At 49.9% G+C, this 20575-nt stretch overlaps 6 protein-coding genes across 6 annotated transcripts; 2 read left to right on the plus strand and 4 right to left on the minus strand.

The window, feature by feature from the left end:
• Window positions 1-1845: 1845 nt before the first annotated feature.
• On the minus strand, window positions 1846-6782 carry ARB_00259 (uncharacterized protein; the record flags this gene model as incomplete). Its single annotated transcript, XM_003013395.1, has 7 exons — window positions 1846-3210; window positions 3274-3419; window positions 3478-3618; window positions 3677-6001; window positions 6068-6293; window positions 6416-6520; window positions 6624-6782. 7 exons carry the CDS (start codon window positions 6780-6782, stop codon window positions 1846-1848), a joined length of 4467 nt encoding a protein of 1488 aa, XP_003013441.1.
• A 2048-nt stretch (window positions 6783-8830) lies between these two features.
• ARB_00260 (uncharacterized protein) lies at window positions 8831-10864 on the minus strand (the record flags this gene model as incomplete). Its single annotated transcript, XM_003013396.1, has 5 exons — window positions 8831-8980; window positions 9085-9679; window positions 9743-10475; window positions 10540-10733; window positions 10800-10864. The coding sequence occupies 5 exons, from the start codon at window positions 10862-10864 to the stop codon at window positions 8831-8833; spliced, it is 1737 nt and encodes a 578-aa protein (XP_003013442.1).
• Window positions 10865-11306: 442 nt separating this feature from the next.
• Window positions 11307-12446, plus strand: ARB_00261 (uncharacterized protein; the record flags this gene model as incomplete). Its single annotated transcript, XM_003013397.1, has 2 exons — window positions 11307-11581; window positions 11648-12446. 2 exons carry the CDS (start codon window positions 11307-11309, stop codon window positions 12444-12446), a joined length of 1074 nt encoding a protein of 357 aa, XP_003013443.1.
• A 487-nt stretch (window positions 12447-12933) lies between these two features.
• Window positions 12934-14292, minus strand: ARB_00262 (uncharacterized protein; the record flags this gene model as incomplete). The annotated part of the gene is made up of 2 exons (XM_003013398.1): window positions 12934-14171; window positions 14241-14292. The coding sequence occupies 2 exons, from the start codon at window positions 14290-14292 to the stop codon at window positions 12934-12936; spliced, it is 1290 nt and encodes a 429-aa protein (XP_003013444.1).
• A 541-nt stretch (window positions 14293-14833) lies between these two features.
• ARB_00263 (uncharacterized protein) lies at window positions 14834-16285 on the plus strand (the record flags this gene model as incomplete). The annotated part of the gene is made up of 1 exon (XM_003013399.1): window positions 14834-16285. The coding sequence occupies one exon, from the start codon at window positions 14834-14836 to the stop codon at window positions 16283-16285; it is 1452 nt and encodes a 483-aa protein (XP_003013445.1).
• A 255-nt stretch (window positions 16286-16540) lies between these two features.
• On the minus strand, window positions 16541-17353 carry ARB_00264 (uncharacterized protein; the record flags this gene model as incomplete). The annotated part of the gene is made up of 2 exons (XM_003013400.1): window positions 16541-17242; window positions 17285-17353. 2 exons carry the CDS (start codon window positions 17351-17353, stop codon window positions 16541-16543), a joined length of 771 nt encoding a protein of 256 aa, XP_003013446.1.
• Between the last annotated feature and the right edge of the window lie 3222 nt (window positions 17354-20575).

Raw genomic sequence — 20575 nt, forward strand, 5'->3', positions numbered from 1 at the left:
GCAGGTACTCGATATCAATATCTAGTGATTGCATAGCTCATGGCGAAATTTCGCAGCCGGCTTTCACTGGCAAACTGACAAACTGACAACTCCTGGTGGTTCCATTTCCTCTATGTCACCATGTCTTGTAGCATGCAAAGAACCAGTACGACTTACCACTTTGTCGAGCAGCCTGCCGAATGGTCCATTCTCCAGACGATCTGGAAAAGATGCTCTCAGAAGACGGGCCACAGATCCAATACCCTCTGATCATGAAACCTTCCAGGGGCTGGTCATCTGAGGGTGTCTGGAAAGTGGCTAACGAACAGGAGCTGCGTGAAAAAGTGCCTCTGCTATGACGCGATGCCTTCACCTCGTGGCACGGCCATGACGTTGTCATCGAAACCTATATCGACGGCCCAGAAGTCGACGCTAACATGGTCCTTGTAGATGGCAAGGTAGTCTTCTTCGAGTGTGTCGTACTACACCATCTCCCTAGTGAACGCCTTGGCCGATAAAGACCGCGTCGTGTCCTTGTCAAAGCCTTTCGTCGGTGGATCCCAGTACAATATGCAGCTGCTCTTTGTCTCGGTTCAGAAGGGAGGCGTCTACAAGTTTGGAGATATCTGCTCGACTGTCCTGCGATCAGACGGACAAGCTTCCGGTCCAGGAGAGCAATAGAAACAAGACCTGGCTGCCCACGTCGTCAAGTGTGCCAATCTCATGGAAGACGGTGAAGAAGTTTTAGATCCTAGTATGGGACAGGTAATTTCATTGCATTTTTCCTAGTTGTTTCGCGCACGAGTCGCAAGGAAGCAATTTATATCGGGCATGAGATTGAGCGTTGGCTTAGGGTGCACACAGGTGGTATCTGATTTTCCTTTTTCTTTTACCTATGATGGGGAGTATAGACGATCGATTTCATCATAGACAGGCTATGCCATAGTTATACTTATGGGGAACATAAACAGCGGTAATTGAGCTGTCTGGAAGCTTCAACACTCTGAAGGATTGGAAGTTGTTCTCATCGATACACAAGAAAGATAAGTAAAAAAGAAATAAAAAATAACATACAATAAAAAGTAAAACTAGAAAATATTTCTGAGTTCTGATTTGTTATTGGGTCTCTTACAAGTTAAAGAGTTAGTTATTATGTGAATACGATTGGTTACAAGGGTTGTAACCAATGAAAATATATATTGAAGAGCTTGGACGAGGGTAAATATATCATGAAATCTCTACTCAATATACACGGTTGGAAGCTGACATTTGGCTATCAACTTGGATCAGCTGTAAGAGTGTCTATTAACAAATAACTAGCAATTCCCCGTTCATTCAGGTACAAGCAGGCTGCGAAGGCGTCCAATGTCATCCGAGGTTGATAAACAGCATCCTCCCATGACAACCTGCCGCCAATTCCCCCTTGCCTGTGTTACCTTAACCACATCCGCTACCTGCTGCTCCCATAGGACCTTTACCGTATCCTTTTCAGTTTCCGGTAACGTAATCCACCATTCGATGACCATCTTCATTCGATAACTACCATGATACTCAGAAAATGTGGAATATAATATAAAAACATGGTATTTCTCTTTCATTAGTTACCTTCCAAGCAGTATAAGAAAGAAAAGAAAAAACAAACAAACTTGCTACTGACATTATTACCTAAAAGGCCATATGGAGGTCAAAAGTGAGTAGAATAGGAGATTGGCTGACATGACAGTTGAAACAGAAAACTAATATCAAAAAGGAGGCCGAAAGAAAGGAGGTATCGCAAAAAACAGAAAGATAGATGGTTACCATAGTGTACGAGATTCGACCGGGTTTTTTTTCATCCTCTCCCTCTCATTCTCCTTCTCATCTCAATCAAGATGCGCCCACGCCGCTGACGCTTCGTTTCGATAGGAAACTTCTACGTGGCTTTGGAGAGTCAGCGGTGCTCTCTTCTGGACCAGTGTTGGAATGGGAAGTACCTGGTCTCAGAGACGAGGACTCCGAAGACGTAAAGACAGTCTTGATAGTCACAAAGCCATTTCCAACCTTGACGTTACGCTCCTTGCCCGCGTTAGACCCTTGGTCGTCCAGGAAGAAGAGAGCTTCTCCCAGGATGTCGTCAGATCCAAAGACGGCGTGGTCCTTGACTTGAAGCTGGAACTGGGCGTCCGCCGTGACCGAGTTGATCTTGATGGTCTCGTGGCCGGGGTCGAATTGCACGACTGATTCAGTCTCGGAGGAGGAGCCGTGGGCCTTGTGGGCTTTGGACTTGTGGATTTCTTTCATCCCTTTGCTGGTCTGCTGCTTGACTACTACTCGGACGTTAGTGGAGCGTGGGTAGCCGGTAGCAGAGACAATCGTGATGTTAGCTGCTCCCGTTTCGCCTTTGATACTAGATACGCCGAGACCGGCCTGAGAAGCGCTGCTGCGTGAGCGCGAGTGTGACATGACGGGGGATCCGGAGGGTGAGTCTGCTAATGCTCCGGCGCGCTGAGGGGTTCCTGGTGCTGACACTTCCACACTGGGCGTGTGGCCGTGAGTCCCGTTGGTAGCAGTGGCGGCGGCGGCGGCTTCTGGCTCGGCCTCAGTCTCAACCTGGGCACGACTGGATCGCTTGAAGCCGTGCTTGAGGAAAGACGCCCCCTTGACTACTCCGCCTCCAAGCATGGTGACTCCCTTGACGGGGGCTCCAACAATCTTTCCTGGAGCTGCAAAGGTCCCGGAGAACGTAGATGAGCCTTGTCGAGAACGGGTAACGTAGGCTGGCTTGAAGAGCAGCTTCAGTCGGATTGCGCCAGACTTGCCGTCGAGAGGAAGGCTGATCTCCTGTGCCTGGAATGGATCCAGATTGGTAAGGTCAATAATAGTGCCTCCCAGGTAATCCGCCTTGTCACCAAAGTCCCAGTCGTAAACGTCAGCCCTGAAGTTAGCTGCAATTCTAGACTTGATGGGTGTTTCGAAGAATTCGTTCCAGGCTGGGTGCAGTGTCTTCTTCTGGACCTTGGTCTTGAATACTTCCTTGTCTCCAAGCTTGAACTTGCAGTATGGATCACTGTATCCGTTTCGATCTGCTGATGGCAGGTCGGCAGCATCCAGGACGTCCACCCGAAGATTTCCCATGTTGTTGATGCTCTCCGATGGGTCAAGCTTCATCTTAACCGGGAGATACTTCAAGCTCACAGTAACCTTGCTGTTGATTCCATCGGATCCTCTCAGAACAAGCTCAGTTGGTTTATACTATCACATTGTCAGTCAAACAGGATTCGGGCATCTAGTTAGTAGCAAGACGTTAAAACTAACCAAACATTGTTGGAGAGTGGCCAGAGTTGGTCCAGAGAGCTTGGCGATTGAGTGATCATCAGAGTCTTCGTTGTGACGGTCAGACTTGTCAACAAGGCGCAGGGTGATCTTGGAGAACTCCATTTCAGGAACGAATGCATCGCCAACTATACCACTCGGTTAGTATTGATCAACGAACACTTCATCATATGGTTCCTTTCTTACCATCGCCAAATACCATGTGTTTGGATTGAATCCTAGGAGAGGTGTACGTTGGGTAAAGGTTGTCATCCATCAAAACCTCAAGCTGGGTGCCAGTGCTTGAGAAATCTCCTTCCTCTAGCTTAAAGACAATCAAACCAGATTCTATTGTTCGTTAGGTTCCATTCATTTGCAGTGTGCCTTTGCATAGGATACAACATACCATATTTGTGCACATCTTGGGCAGTGAGGTGGATCTTCGGTACTTCCTTCTCGGTCTTTTCGCCGTTGACCAGGCCGTCAGTGCTTGGGCGAGCATCACCGTTCGTGGTAGCCTCAGCCTTAACAGCGGTATCAGCATCAGTCGGCTTGCCTTCTTCTTCAGCAGCAGCGGCAGCGAGTTCCTTCTGGGCCTCGAGCTCGTCGGCCTCTTCATCGGGGTCAACAACTTGGAGAGTTGGGTAGAAGGCGACAGTGTAGTTGAGAACTCCCTTCTGGTTACTGCGGCCATCGAGCTTGAGAGGAGTGGACAAATCTCTCTTTTCATCGTGAACTTCGTATTCACCATCCTCTCCCTCCTTGATGTACTCGCCAACGTTCAACTCGACCCAACCAAGTGGTCGATCCTTTCCAATGGATTCGTCATCCATGACTTCAAGAACCAGCTTCTCGCGAGCAGAGTTGACGGGAACGTAAAGAACCTCGTCCCACTCGGGGTTCAAGTTGTTCAACCAGGTGACGGTACGGCGAACTTCCATTCCAGACTTCATGACACGTAGATAAGGATCGGATTTGCCCATGGTCTCGACGTTTCGAAGATCCTTTGCGTTCTTAATGTGAAGTCTCATGACACCTATGGGGTTGATGTAACCACCGCTGCCTACGACACCCTTGAGAGCAACTGGCTTCCATTCTAACCTCATCTTGACACGACCGGTTTTGGCACCAGCAAGTTCGAACCATTCTTTGCCCTTGTCCATCATCTTCAACATGTCGTTCAGCTTGATCTGCTGTTTCCCAAGAATGGGGTCGGTAGCAAGATCACGGTCATCCTTGATCATCATTCCGAGGCGGGCAGTCTTGCGATCAGTGATCAGGATTTCCTTCGATGGGTCGGGGAAGATGGGATTGTTGGTACGCTTCAACTTCTTAGTGATGTGGACTTCCTTGCCATTAAGAAGCAGGACAGCATAAGGGTTGAGTTGTCCAATAAAGGACTTGCTTCCATCGAGATCCTTGGCCTGTTCAACGGTGAACTTAGCAATACCGGTGTTGAGCTCTGGTGGGGGCTCAATGGCACCACCATCGGTCTTCTTGGAAGTAAGGACGGGGAAGAAGCGAACGTCTGCCTGCATGACACCACGGTTACGGCCGTTTTGCATAATATCGAGGTTAAGGTTCTCATGCACCTCCTCAGTCTCAAGAGATTCCAGGGAGAAGGTTGCGGTTCCGAGTTCAACGTCCTTTCGGAATTCGTTCCAGTCGAAGACCTGCAGAGTGAGGGCATCGGTGAACGAGGTGATAATAACATAGAGCGTTTCGTTCCACTTGGGGTTCGAAGTGTCAGATATCGTCTTTGTCCTGCCCAATTCGGTTCGGCTGTTGATCGAAACCAGGGTATAAGGGTCTGGGGTGCCGGAGAACTGGTCGGCCTTCTTGAGACCGTTGGCTCCATGGATGGTAACGGCAAGGACACCAATGGCCTGGTCAACTGGGTTGCCGGCGAGCATTTTAGCAATTTCGACGGGGAAAACATTTGGATCGTACATCATTGGCGCCAAATTTCCGTGGATCTGTTCGGTGATGAAGGTCTCGAGACCAGGAATGAAGTTGATATCGAAGCCTAGGGTCTCACCACCAATGGGTTTACAGACGTAGTCGATCTCGGGCTTGCCCAGGAAAGAAATATCAATACGTTCGACGTGTGGAAATTGGATTTGCAGCTTTACTTTTACTCTCATCAGGCCGGAGAAGGCAAAGTCCTCCACGATGACATCGAGACCTTTGCTGACAATGCCCTTACCAACACGAACTTCAAGCACGACCTTGGGGTTAATTTTGTCCTTGATCTGGCGAGCAGTCAAGTCCATCTTGTCAGCAGGGGTGAAGCTGAATTTCCAGTCCATGAGGACGATATCTGGCTCAGTCTTGGGGTAGGTTTTGACATGCTCGAGACGAGGCGGTTTGCTACCGAGGGTGAACGTCTTGAGCCGCAGACTGTCGAGGAAAGCTGGGGTAGAAGTGCTGAGAACCTGGTCCACAGAGCAAATGATAGAGTGAGCAAGATTGGGGGCATAGATGGGCCAGAACTTGGCGAGGAAGCTGTTTATCCACTCGAGAGTCTCAGTGTCTGTCTCGAGCTTGTTCTTAGCCAGTTCTCGGGTGATATCATCACGGAAATTTCGTCGAACACGGCGGACAGAAGTACGGTAGTAGGTACCACAAGCGGCCATGACGAGGAACACCCATCCTAGACCACCACCGAAGAGAGCAATAATCCAAGAAGCCAGACAGGCAAATATGATAACTGCAGTGTTGTGGTACCAATCTACACGGTGATGTTAGCTACCGAGGCCCCTGCTCAAATAAGAAACAACACTGGCTGGATACCTACCTCCGAAGAACTTATCCTCAAGCTTCCCTTCTAGGAGAGTCGGAGGCAGCCCCGGTTCCTCAACGGCACTGTCTTCTGCAGCTGGAGCAGAGAATCGAGGAGCCCATCCAGTTCTACCGGGAGCGAATTTCTCCTCTTCAGAGAGTTCCTTGACCTCCATCTTGGGCTTGTCTGCTTCGTCAGCTTTTTCCATTTCGGCAGGTTTCTTGGTGCCATTTGTAGCTCCCTGGAGATAAAAAGAAGTCCCTGGTCAGTCTCTGAGGTGAATTGATGATGAAAGAATGGAAATGAAACAGTAGGCCAGTGAAAATATCAGTGAACAATGCTGAGGTATCCCTTTCAACGTACCATATCCGTAGCTAGAGCAACGGCACCAGCCTCCTTCCCATTGACAGCAGCCTGACTCCCGTTTGTTCCATTCGTGCCATTCTTCTGGAAACCAGCAGGTATCGCCTACAGATGGTCAGTTAGAGTCCATTCTAGGGGCAGCAGCAGCATGTATGTATGTCTGTACACTGGCTGGTAAGGAGGGTGGGGGGAAGGGGAGCCGACGCACCATCTTTGCCTGTTCAGCTTTCTTCTCTGGCGACGCATCCGGATCGAACTGGAACGCAGGCACTCCGGCCTTCTTGCTCTCGTCTACTAGCTTCTGCTCGATGGCCTCCGGCGCCGGACGAGCAGCGTCGGTGGCTGGCGACTCTGCCTGTGTAGCCATGGCCGCGGGCAGCAATTGGACGTTCCGCCTTGGTTGTTCTTCACGTATCGATGCCGTTCAAGTCGCAGCAACGAGCTTCATGCGGCGAGCGGGCGAGAGACGGGGAGTAAGTTGCAGGACAGCGAGGCGCGGGGGGTGGGAGTGCAGCTGCAACGGGGAGACGCAAGCTCGCAGGGCGGACTGCCGCTGGATGGAGTGGTTGTCGTTCTGGCTGGGTTGTTTGGCGATGTCGACTGGGGTTTTTGGTGGTTGGTTCACTTTTTGACGACGGCGGAGTTTGGTCCTACACAAGCACAGCAGACGACACCGCAGCTCATTTCACACATGCAACACGCACACACGCACGCACACACACACAGCCGGCAGAGATGGGGAGAGGGAGAGCAATTAAGTTCTGGCTGAGTTGGCGGAGCTGGAGATAAATAAAATAGGCCGTCGACTGGGCAAAAGTACAGGGGAAAAAGCAACGACCGACAAGAGTTGCGGCCAAAGAGGACGGCCGCAATCTCACCAACCAACACCCCGGACAAGGGCCGCGATGTGGAACCTGGCTTGGAGAAAGCAGAGAGGACGAGGAGGACAGAGAAAGAAGCAAGAGATAGGCAGGACGATGGGGGAGTTTACACAGGTTCTTTTACACAGAGCGGAGGGCGTGAAGGTTGCGGACACTCATATCGACTTGCTACCGATGCCGACTTTTTCGACAACAATTGTCTACCAGCCATCACTGCAGCATTGAGCGGACACAGCAGACGGGATAGACGAGACGGCGGGCGCCCTGGTGGCAAGTAACGTGCTAGCAGGAAGCATCCCTAACGATATTTAACTCCATCTCCATCGAGATCGTGCTTTTTGCGCCAGATGCGAGCTCCGAGCTTGCAGGGAAGCAGCTTCTGGTCCCAAGCAGCCGATACGATGACACGCAACCCGGCCTCCACCTCACCAGCCACGCTCTCTGCCTATGGTCAAGGGTGACAAGAGAAGACATGGGAGAGCGGGTTGACCGCGGCAGACGCCCCCTCGCCTCGATGATCGTGAAATTTTGTCCATATCGTGATACAGGCAAGCTTGATCGTGGCTGATGCCCCTTCGTCTTGACATACTTCTGACCCCCTTACTGGCCCAACCAGCAATATTTGCCACATCGTGGGCTTCAGGCAGGCCACCTTCTCCACCTAACTGCCAGTCAGTTGCAGCAGTAACGCTGGCCGTGCGTTCCCTTTTTTTTTTTTTTTTCCCATCGACTTTCTTCGGACTGAGGGAGCCCAACACTCTGGCTGGTAGAATTAGTCTCCCTTAGAGTCGGGAAACAGAGGCAGACGGAGACGGGACCAGACGCAGAGAGGTGGCATGGGTAGCCACGGCGCTGGTTCAGAAATATGGTTATACCTTGTCCATATATATTATTATGATATTATGACAGGTTCCTGGGCAAAGAAAACAAAAAAAAAAAAAGGGCGTGAGATGCATCAGGACCTCATTCTTACCCTTGGCTTGGACGGGATGGAAAGAAGAGAAACGACACAAATATTGAGAAATAATGGGAAAAGGGAGAAGAAAAGAAAAAGAAAAAGCAATGATGTCCTGATTCAGGCATGGGAGTCCGATTGAAAAATGACATGCATCGATGACGGGAAGAGGGGATGCTGGAGCTGGAGGGCACACTTGACCAGCTGGCTGCCCTTCTTCTGACGGTTCCGTGTTTCAGACAAGGCCTGCTCAGACGATGCCGGGTACCTGCTTCTCCTCCGAGATATATTATCACCTTCCATAGACTGCTCCGGGGTTGGTTGAAGTTACTCTGTCACGATCTTCCGATCTTCACTATATCAACGTCATCGTCGTTTCCATCCCCTGGAAACAATTACCATACTATGGGTTTTATCTCCACCCAGACATTGAGAACTGGCTGGAAAGGGATAGAAAAGGAAGAATATATGATGTTGCTGTTCATTACTACATCGACTAATGGGATATTCTTTAGTGCCTGGTTTTTAGCATTTAATCTTCATATTCATTGTCCTCGTTAAGTCAATCAATCTCGCCGTTTATCCTGTTCGGATCACTCCAGCTGCTATTAGCTTCTGGATCTTGGTACGCACAGTAGCGTTCTTCATGTGTTCACGAAGGGCAGCTGGGTCGTTTCGGGCTTGCTGGAGGATAGCCTGCATTACTGGATCTTGGACAATAGCCATGATCTAAAGTAGGAGAAACATTTATGTTAGTGATCATCATTAACTCCATATCACATTTGATAGCGCAACAAGGGGGTTTAAAAAAAGAAAGGCACAAAAGAACTTACCTCTGGGTCCCTTTGGATTCTCTCAGCTGTTTCAGCCTCAGTCTCACCCGCACGAGCGCTGAACTGAGCCTCAAGCGCCTTCTGCTGCTGTTGCTCAATCTCTCGCTGGTTGGCGCCATTCTCATCGTGCTCTTGTGCTTCGGTGCAGACATCCAGGCACTTGTTGTACTCCTTCATGGCAAAGAGAGCCTGAGCCTTTCTCAGGTAGGCTCGGATGAACTTGGGGTCTCGCTTGATGGCCTCGTCACAGTCCTGGACTGCCTGCGGGAACGCCATCAGCTTGATCAGGGCGGCCGCGCGGTTGCTGTAGCCGCGGTGGTCATCCGGCGCACGCTTGGTCATCTCCGTGTAGGCCTCGACCGCGCCGGGCCAGTCAGCTTCCTTGAACTTCTTGTTGCCTAGCTCGCGGGCCTTTTCAGCCTCCTCAGGGTCGAGGTAGGCCTCCTTTTCGGCCTTGATCTTCGCCTTCTCTGCAGCACGCAGCTTGGCGAGGATCTCGGGAGTGCGGTGCTCGGTCAGAGACTTTTGATAGTTAGTGATGGCTGTGGCCAGGTCTCCAAGCTTCTCGTATGAAGATCCGATTCGTCCAAAGGCCCTAAAGCAATATTAGTACATACACATGATATATGTCGTAGTTTAGTGTTCCAAGTATACATACTTTGCGATGATCTTGAAGTCAGCAAGCATCTCTCGACCCTCGGCAATGGCCTTCTCGCAGGTTGCAATGGCATCCTTGTACTCTCCCTTCTCGAACTGTGCGGCACTGAGGTTGGTCAGGTAGGTGATGTCCTGGTATATCTCCCACGCCTTGCTGTAGTGTTCAATTGCAGCATCAAACTGTCTCTTCTTGTAGTTCTCTGTACCCAGCTTCTTCTCCTCGTCAGCCTCAGCCTTGGCCTTCTTCTTTGCAGCGGCCTCCTCATCTTCAGGCTCTGGCTCAGGTTCGGGCTCGGGGGCCTTTTGAGTCGCAGGACGTGCATCAGGCATATTCACATCCTCCTCCGCTTCTTTTGATCGACCGCCAGTAGCACCATCACCCTCTGGGGGATTACCAAAGGACATATCAACACCAAGCAGGACACCCATCACTTGCAGGAATCGGGGATCCCGCATCTCATTGCCGATGGAGTTAGGGTTCTTTGCAAGATTCTGCAGCTTAGCCATGAACTCTGAGTCTGCAAGGAGAGGCGCAGTCTTTGGGTTGCTGGCCAGCTTCTGTATTAAATTGGGATCGCTGAACATGTTTCCAAGTCCTGCAGTCGGATCACCAGAGACGCCGTCTGCTTTGGCTTCGGCGTCAATCGCACGCTTCACAGCCTCTAGGCCGGCTTTGGCCTGCGCATTGTTTGAGTCGAGCTTCAGTGCCTCTTCATACGCATCGTGGGCACCCACTATACAACCACAGTTAGAACCAGAGCTCCCTTTTATTCGCCTGTAGACCGCGTAGCCACTCACATAGATCTCCCTGGCCGTGCAAGGCAGCTCCCTTACGGCCCCAGCCCTTGGGCCAGTCTGCCTTCAGCTCTGTCGTCTTGTTTGCGTCTTCCAGCGCCTTATCAAAGTCCTTTAGCGAGGCATAGGCTCCCGAGCGGTTTGAATAGAGGACATGGTTGCTTGGGTCGAGCTCGATGGCCGCAGAGAACTTCTCACTGTCTCATAACCGATCAGTTCGTGCTCATCCACCGTCCGGGTCAAGGTGTCTTCTGGGTACTCACACAGCTGTAGCAAAGTCCTTGGCCGCAAACGCCTTGTTTCCCTCTGCCTTCAGATCGTCCGCCATGGTCACTTGTCTATCGCAGCACTAGAATAAGGGTCAAGCTTGTCTGTGTGTCTGCCTGTCGAGAGAGAGTCCGTCCTGTGGAAGGCCTCTGTCGTCTGTCCTGTTGTATATTTATCGACGTGGGAAAAGCTTCTGGAAATTTCGAGCTTCTTTTTATTTTTGCTTTTGCTTCTGTCTGGAGGGGAAGGAAACGAACTTTTTTTTTTCTTTGGCCTTTTGACAACTCCGACCACCAAAGACGCCCGGCAACCAGCAAGCTACTATCCTGTAGATATCGACGGCCGCTGTCACTACTTCACGCAGTAGACGTCCAGCGATGAACCGCTCTCCCAGGCCCTACCGGTGATAGTTCGGCCCTCCTGCGCACCCCGATCCCCCGACTAGGCGCAATTACATACTCGACGGAGCACACAAACAGAGAGAATAAGATATATAATCGACTATGGCTTCGAATGCTGGCCCTTCGCGAGCAAAGCCATCGTCTGGCGATCCGCAGAGCCTGGCGATGAAGCTGTACGACCAGTGCCTCTCCAGCTTCCCGGCAGACCATCTCTTCTACCAGCAAGACTTGCTCGGCTTAGGAGTCATACCAAACGATGATTTGGCGCTGCTCTTGAGATGTACCCAGATTCTAGTTGACCAGAGCTTACTTCGTCTCCTGCAGGCAAAAGACGACCGTCTTGCATGGAAGATCATTGCGCAGTCAGATGCCGAAAAGTTAGTGACTTTTTGCCCGTTTGATATCAATGTTCAATAATGCTATATCTACTAACACTATGATAGGTTACAGAATCTCAACGGTGAGGAACGTTTGGTATACAATGTAATTCATTCGACAGGGCGGAACGGTATCTGGACCAAAATCATCAAGACACGGACAAACTTACATCAAACTATTATGAACCGATGTCTGAAATCTCTTGAAGCAAAAAATTATGTCAAATCAGTCCGGAACGTCAAATATCCTTCAAGAAAAATATACATGCTATCGGGCCTACAGCCCAGTGAGGAAATAACTGGAGGTGCATGGTTTACAGACGGCGTGCTGGACGCAGATTTCATTCGTGGCCTCAGTGGCTGGATTGAACACTGGGTCAGCGCAAGGAGCTGGAACTCCCCAGGAGCTGAAGACCAGCCCAAAGGGAAGAAGCGAAAGTTGCAGGCCGACGATTCGGAAACACAATACATCCCATATCTACCCTCATACCAGGGTCATCCAACCACAGCTGATATCACAAAGGCCATAAATGGCTCTGGACTCACACCTGTAACGATGGACGAAGGAAGCATCTCCCAACTCCTGCAGATGCTCTGCTACGATGGAAGGCTGGTCTCCCTTCGAGATGGAGCCGCATACCGAAGCGTCAAAAAGCCTAATGAAATCTCCCTCCAGCGTGACCTGGGTCTTCAGGGCCCTGATGGAGGCGCTAATGAAGGCTCGGCCTTGGGATCAAATGGCATGACGGAAGCCCCCTGCGGCCAATGTCCCGTATTTTCCCTCTGCCGACCAGGAGGACCAGTCAACGCCGAGAACTGCGAGTATTTCGACGAGTGGCTGAAAAGTTCTGCATTATCATTTTAACATCTATCATTTGATATCTCATTATCAACCACAATTTTCGACATCATACCAGTATCAGAACCAACTAAACATTATCGGAAGTGTCTAAATGACCGCATCAGCAACATCATCTGGGCATATTTCCATTCCTGCTCTCAAAAAAAGAAAAAGCGACAGGACACGTTCGTCCTTATTTGTTGTATCATAACATAGAAAGCATAGCGCCGGAGTCAGTGTTTGTTCTTTTGGTTGTTTTTACAGTGTTGAGCGAAGCTACAACATGGGAGGGAAAAAGGGTCAATATATTTGTGGTTTTAAGTATCTGAGTGACTTTTACTATCTACCCTCTTTTGAATAGCAATGCGTTTGAGGGTTTCAAGTTTTTAATTCAGCAGCAATCGAGAATACTCTTCCAAGCTCCGGGTCATATCACGTTAATCATTAAAAAAATATATCTACACTATCGTAAGTATTATACATCCAAGATGTAGTATAAGAACACACTTCCTCATTTGCCCAAATTCTTGCGACACTCATCACAATACCAAGTTCCTAAGGGCTCTCTGGTAAGCCCAACACATTTCCAATGAAACCACTCGTACGGGCAGTTGTCATTATCACAAGCCACCATGTCTCCATGGCTAACGCTTCGACAAGTGCAATATGTCTTTGTGTCTTCACCTCCTTCTTCTTCATCATCATCATCCGCATCCTCTTGTGAAGACCGTGCCATCTGTCGTCGAGATATATGGGCATTTTCAGAATCAGACATATCAGCACTACTGAGCATCGATTCTTCTTCATCATCATCCGCTATACCTGACGCTGGAGATCGAGACTTCTTCCTCCCATTTCCAGATACGGGTTTCAAGCGGTTTCCACTTGACGATCGCTTTGTCGGCTTTCCAGGCGCATTATGCGCTTTTATCTTGCGTACTTGTTGGTGCGGTGCAACCTTTTTTGTGGCTGGCTTTTTCACTCCGGTTGTTGAACGGGGACCGGCGCTACCTGCCCGTGATACTCCCGGGGTCCCCGCTTTGGGGGTCCCAGGGCCAGTTGATGACTGCCGCAGGTTTGAGGGTGCAGCAGGCAGCGTACTGATTGATCCATTTAATCGCCGCCGTTTACTATCAGCTGCTCCTGCAGATGATTCACGGCGCTGCTGATGTAGTGCTGTTGCTGCTGGTGTAGCCGGTGCCGAGTTGCGAGCAGCAGCTTGGGTAGCAGTAGCAGCCCCTACCGGAACACGAGAGGTAGTAGTAGTACTGTTCAGTCTCTGAGCAAGGTTATATTGTAAATTCATGTTTCCTGATGCGGCATTCAACGGGGTGGAATATGACCCTTCATGGGTTGTGGCTTCAGGAAAGATGGCTTTGGGAGTTTCACGGAATGAGTCCTTATTCTGGAAGAGAGAAGGAAGCGGCGGATCGTTCGAGAGAAGGCCATCATTTTGGAGCTCGCGGATTTTCACATCGAGTCGCTTGATATGTCGGTCCAGCAGAATGCTGGCCTTATCGCTCAAGATAACCTTCTCATCCTGCAGTACTTGGCACCGGTCCATATTTTGGAGGATAGTCTTGCTGTATGCTTCTTCTTTCGGGTTCAACGCATGGCTTCCGTTTATTTTGATAAACTTCTGTAAACTTCCGTCCCTCGAGTTAATAATTGCGCGACACTCTTGTATTATTTTATCTTTAGCTTGGATCTCCTCCATCAGATGGTTTATTTCTGCTGGTAAGTTTGCCACTATTAATAGAAAAGCTGTCAGTCAATGACTCTACTAGCCAAGGTGACGTAGTGATATACTGCACTTACCATTGTGGACAAACTGCTCGAGCACAGAGGAGCAATCCTCTGTATGTGCCATGGCAAAATATCACAAACACGAGTCCCAGAGCTTCCTGCTAGCGTGGGGATTCCGGAAAGCAGATAAGTTCAGTCTCCTCAGTAGACGAAACAAACAAGCAGGCCTCCAGACCAAGCTGTACAAGCAACAGCTAGTGTTATTGTCGTAAATCAATAAGACGCCGTCAATGAGAAAACGATGGAAGGTGAAAGTTGCCTCATTAAGGGTCTGAGTAATCAATCACCTGATAAAAGCTTGGCGTCACGTACATCGATCACTTGTCCATTTTAGGACTAGTCTGGATTATGCTCCGCCATAAGCCGCACTAGTCCTAATTAGGGGTATAAACTTTGCGGGTTTCTGATTGGCTGCTCGTTTTGATGGCCCAAATTTATCCGCAAATTCCACCTTTGAGCTCGTCCAGCACAATCCAAACAACGTCGCAAGAGCAGCCAAGTCGCAGACACGCAGATATCAAGGAACATCCCCGAGATATAGCCATAACCATAGCTAGATATAGCTGTTTATGGGATAGAAAACCGACAGACGCCTGTACTTGACCATGGGCCGATCCGCCATTGTCCAAGAATACGGCCCTCCACCCCTCGCCAACACAACCATCACATTTGACCGCAAGACCACTGATGAGGTGGCTCACGACATCATTAAGAGGCCGAAGGGGTACAGAGTGTCATGGCACTCAAATGCAACCGTTGAACCACACCATTTTGGCCAGTCGCACCCCATGAAGCCATGGCGCCTGACGCTCACCAAGCAGCTTGTCATGGCCTATGGGATGCACCACGCCATGGATCTTTATGTTGCCCGAGCAGCAACTTACGATGAAATGGCGGAATTCCACAGCACAGATTACCTTGACTTTCTGAGCCAGGTTATTCCCGCCGATATGGACAGCGCAGCGCAACAGGATCGGCTAGCCGGGTTCAACTTTGGCGATGACTGTCCCATTTTCGACGGCCTCTATGATTACTGCGCTCTTTATTCCGGTGGAACCGTCGATGCTGCTCGAAAACTATGCAATAATCAGTCCGAGATTGCCATTAATTGGTCCGGTGGATTGCATCATGCGAAAAAGACAGAGGCAAGCGGGTTCTGTTACATCAATGATATTGTACTCGGAATCCTTCAACTGCTAAGGCACCATCCCAGAGTGATGTATATTGACATCGATGTCCACCATGGAGACGGAGTTGAGCAGGCTTTTTGGTCAACAGACCGAGTTCTTACCGTTTCTTTCCACAAATATGACAAGGATAATTTCTTTCCGGGAACTGGCCCGCTCGATAGCACTGGGCCAACACATCCCCTAAACCCTGGGGCTCACCATTCTTTAAACGTCCCATTAAACGACGGAATCGAAGACAATGATTACGTCAACCTTTTTAAAGCCATTATCGGCCCATGCATTACCACCTACCAACCTACTGCGATAGTCCTACAATGTGGTGCTGATAGCTTGGGTTGTGACAGACTGGGCTGTTTTAACCTCAATATTCGCGCACACGGAGCATGTGTTGCCTTTACAAAATCGTTTGGCCTACCTACTCTCGTTCTTGGTGGTGGAGGGTATACTCCTCGCAATGTCTCTCGTCTGTGGGCTTACGAGACAGCTATATGTGTTGGAGCCGAAGATCAGCTCGACCCCAAACTTCCCGAAACACTTCCCTTTCGCAGCCATTTCCAGCCTGACTGCTCACTCTTCCCGCCGCTATCAGATCTACGGAAAGTTGAGAACAAGAATACCAAGCAGTATCTAGATTCTCTTGTTGAAGGGATATTGGAGCAGCTGCGATACATTAATGGTGCACCAAGCGTTCAGATGAGTGTGATTCCGCCAGATATATTAGGAATTCGAGAGGAAATCGAGAAGGAAATCGAGGAAGAAAACCAGCTGAATGAAGATGAAAACGAGGACCGAGGAGTAAACGGGACATCGAGCCGGCGAAAGGACGCAGAGCGAGGGACTGCGACTGCTGGTGAACTTTATACCTGATATTTGGGCAGTATGATTGGACTTTATTCAGTCTACTTCTCACCGTTTACACTTCTTCCGTTGCATTGGAGTTATAGGTGTTCCTGAGGCATTGGTTTCTGGTGGGGATTCCTATTACGATCAGGAATGCGGTATCTTATCCGCTGCGCCTTTACTTTTCGTTTGTACAGGCCGGTTACACTGGGATATTTTTTTTTTATTTGTTTAGATGGCCATTCAGATACCCAAAACACTACTCTATGTTTGGTACTAGCATTAGACCCTAATACATGACTTATTGATGGCTTCTTCGATCCCATCAGCACTAATTACCCGAACCCCATGAGCAGCCATGTCCATCTTGGAAGTCTCCCAGCCCTCGTCCGGATCCACGCATTTGGTGGCCTCGTCAATAACGTAGGTCCTGAAGCCACGGTCTGCAGCGTCAATGGCCGTAAACCTGACACAATAGTCCCCCGCGAGCCCGACGATAAACACATCCGACACCTGATGCTCATTCAGCAGAGCTTCCAGGTCATGGCTGGCTCCTCCGGCCTCCACGCAGTTGCCGTTTCCGAACGCATCAGTAAAGGCCGAATACATTTCTACCCGTTCGTCCATCCCTTTCCTGACCATGGCATCCAGCTTTTCAGATTCGATTTCAGGGATGAAGCTAGCTCCCTTGGTCCCTTGAATACAGTGTGGTGGCCACAGCCGTTGTGTTTTAGTCTCATCTTCAGCCCCGGCCACGGGGTTTTTGGTCTCAATCGTCGAAGTAAATGGTATATTCGACGGTGCCGGGTGGTTTGTGGCAAAGGATATATGGCTCTCTGGGTGGAAATCCTGGGTCCCTATCTTGACCACGAAACCCGGCAGAGCGAGAAGCTTGTTGATCAACGGGGCGATTGATCTGCCGTCCTGGATGGCAAGAGAGCCGTTCTGTTCATTGTAATTTTGATAAGTATGCATTGCTAGTTCCTATAGTAGTATGAGCAGACTGGTTAAATGGCCGGAACGCACAGGTGGACAGAAATCTTCCTGCATATCAACCACTAGCAGGGCAGCTCTCATCTGGGTGTCTGGCTCCATGTTTGCTTTGCTGGTGCCCGAATAGGTTTCTGTGGTATGTTCAATGAATGATCAATATCTGCTAAAAGAGGGAGAGATATGTTGGTGGCAAATATGCATGTATATATATATATATATACACTTCTGCGATTGAGTCAGTAACGGCCATCATGCATGTAGTTAACTAACTTAGGCCTAAGCAGGTGCAACTAGCCTGTGGCAACTCCAAACCCTTTTTTATATGTTTGTCGATATGATCAAACTCACTCTTTCTGTTTTCCCTCGGGTTTATATTGGATTCGCTATAGATCCATAGACTATACTCTGTACACGACGCTTTCAGCTAGAGGAGATGACCAGAAGCTCAGAGACAGCTCCCATACAGGCTGGGCCGGAGGGGCTACCGTACTGGCTGGTGAATGTACCCCGGGATCGATGGCCAGCCGAGTGTCCAGACTATCTTTGCAACCTGCCGGCGAAGAATATTAGCATCCTGTCGACTCCAGATAGCGAATATGTTCGGCAAGACTGGGATCTAGTACGCCAAATAATCGGTGTGTTTCTCGTCGACGGACTCAACTGATCGATGATATCTCATACTCAACTGACCAACTGACGCTGGCCTGGGCAGCCTCCAACCGGATCGATCTGTTCCGCCGTGTGCCTTCTGATCTGAGGAGATATCTTGAATACACGTCCTACGTCAAGTCCAAGTATGGCTCGGTCATGAATTTCGTTGTCCGCGAGAGGCTGCGTTGGGAGAATGATATGGCTCCCAGAGGCTCACGGCCATTCGAGAACCCCGGTCTGTGATTGCTCAAACTCATCCTATATTTTTTTTTTCCCTCTTCTCTTTTTTCTTTTTCTTGAATTTTTCTCGCTTCTTCTCTTTCTTTTCTTTTCTTTTCTTTTCTTTCTTTCTTTCTTTTTTTTTTTTTTTTTTTTTTTTTTTTTTATTAATCGCTTGTCCCGCCTCAAGCCGGCCGTTTATGCATAAACTCCAGCGTCGAGGGTCGACTTGATTACCTCTGCAGGGCCAAATATACCACCTTATTTGGTAGCATAAGCCCTTCTCGCTCTTGTACTTGTTATAGCCTGTTGACCTTCTTTTGTCATATTGAACAAGACGTACTCGATTGACCATAATGAATACTACGGTTGTGCACTGACACTGACTGCATTTACGGGCGATATCCAGATGATCACAAGATCCTCTACAACGACTGGCCCTATGGAGTCGAAGAGGGCATCATCCACCTGGTAGTGTGGACGAAGTTTACCTTTGAGGACGATCCGGTAGCAGACGATCTCACGCCTCGCGCGCGAAAGGAAATTGACGACTTTGTGGATTCGACCTTTCGCAGCAGGGTTCCTGCAGAGAAGGTATGCATAAATGAAGGAGAGGGTCCGAAGGATGGTCCAAGGACACTTCAGGCACACGCACACACACACACTCTCTCTCCCCAATTCCGTCCCCAAGTTACCCTTCCTGAGTGGAAGCTGCGGTTAAACTGACATCGTCTCTCTTGGTCCACAGGTCATCTGGTTCCGCAACTGGAAGTCCCTAAAGTCCGTCCATGCTGTTGAGCATTTCCATGTTATGCTGTACCGGCCTGACATGGGATTTGTCCACGAAGTCACAGATGGGGATGTCCCGCTGATTGACAAGGGCCTGGACGAGTGAAGGCATCTGAGTGCATACGTCGGGAGTAGACCTAGTGACTGAGGGATCCCCCGCGATCTTCTATGAATCTTGCTGTCTTTTTCTATCCCTTGCTCAGGTCTTGTGCCTGCAAAAAAAAAGGACCGGTCTTGCCAGTGTTTGACCCTTTTCCTTCTTTTATTTAACCAACAAGATCTAGAACTAGTATATATAACTACCGACCATAGACACAATAGAGCCATTAGCATGAGCAGCACTCTGTAGAGCCTCAGGAGGGGCAGAAGCTGGCAGTTCAGGAGGCAAAAATCCGCAGTATCAGATATTCAGTTGACTGCGTCATATCGAGCCGTAATCCATGCAGCAGAAGCCCTCCGCCAGCCAGCCAACATGGCAGGGAAAAGCAAAGAAAAGGGCCCCGCGATCATCACTCAACTAAATCTTCCCTATGAACCGATTGATGCGGGATGAGGAGCATCACCAGCGCCGGCACCAGCACCAGCAGCAGCCAGGGCGAGGGAAAGAAAAGGATGTTAGCAGCAAGGACTCGCAGGCCTACACGCCCCCATCGCCTGGCCTGCCTCGCCGGAGTAAATACAGAGCAACCCAAGGCTCCCTTAGCTAGTTATACATAATATTTAATGGGTCTAAATCAGAGACAGCGACTTGCAGCGCGGGTCACTTTTGTATGGCGTGCAGGCGGGCGGGAAACCCCTCCGCAGGGTTGACTAGTTAGCAGCAGAGAAACAGAAAAAGAAAAAGAACCGCCCCAAAAGTCCTCCCAGTCCTCCCAGTCCTCCAACGTCACCGACTCGCTCGCCTCGCCTTGCTCGCTCAACCCGTTTATCTTCCGAACAGCCCAGGATCCGCGATTCATCCAGCCCAGGGGAAGCGGCAGCCACGAGTCTTGCAGTATTTATACGCCCTTCTGGTCATTCTCCCGTTGTTCACTACTAGTTAGTTGGTTAGTGTTAGCATAACTAGTTAAGTTGGTTGTTCACCACCACCGCTGCGCCCGCCGCCGTCGACCGTCCATCCCGCCGCATCCCCCAGCCCAGCTTTGCCTCCTCGACCATCCAGCTGTCAATCCGCAGTTGCAAGAGCCGATCGTGATAGCACATCGGTAGCCAGCCAGTTCAGAGAGCTTTCCAGGCTGCCGTCTACCTGCGTTGCAGCTACAAATCCGCCTTCCCTCGTTTTCCGGCCGCTCGAACGTCATAACAACCTAGCTACCGTTTGTCACGCTTTGATGTCTTACTCGCCCTGAGCTGCTGAGCATACGGACAGAACCCTCGAGCAGAGAGCACGCATAGCTAACCAACGGATACCGCCTATATCTACTGCCAGAGAGCTGTATTCCACCATGTTGCCCAAGCTTCCAATACCGGGGATCAGTTCGCACAGTCATTCACCCTCCAACTCTGTGTCACACCGCCGGACTCCAACGAACAACAGTACGTCATGATGGCCCCAGAGCTGGAGAGCTGGAGAGCTGGAGAGCTGGAGGGCTGGAGGGCTGCATAGCACTGCCCTCTGCACCCTCTGTTTCTTGTTTGCTGGAACTGTTGGACCTCCGTTTCTTG

The sequence above is a fragment of the Trichophyton benhamiae genome (assembly GCF_000151125.1).
Source record: "Trichophyton benhamiae CBS 112371 chromosome Unknown contig00070.0, whole genome shotgun sequence".
Classification (NCBI taxonomy): domain Eukaryota; kingdom Fungi; phylum Ascomycota; class Eurotiomycetes; order Onygenales; family Arthrodermataceae; genus Trichophyton; species Trichophyton benhamiae.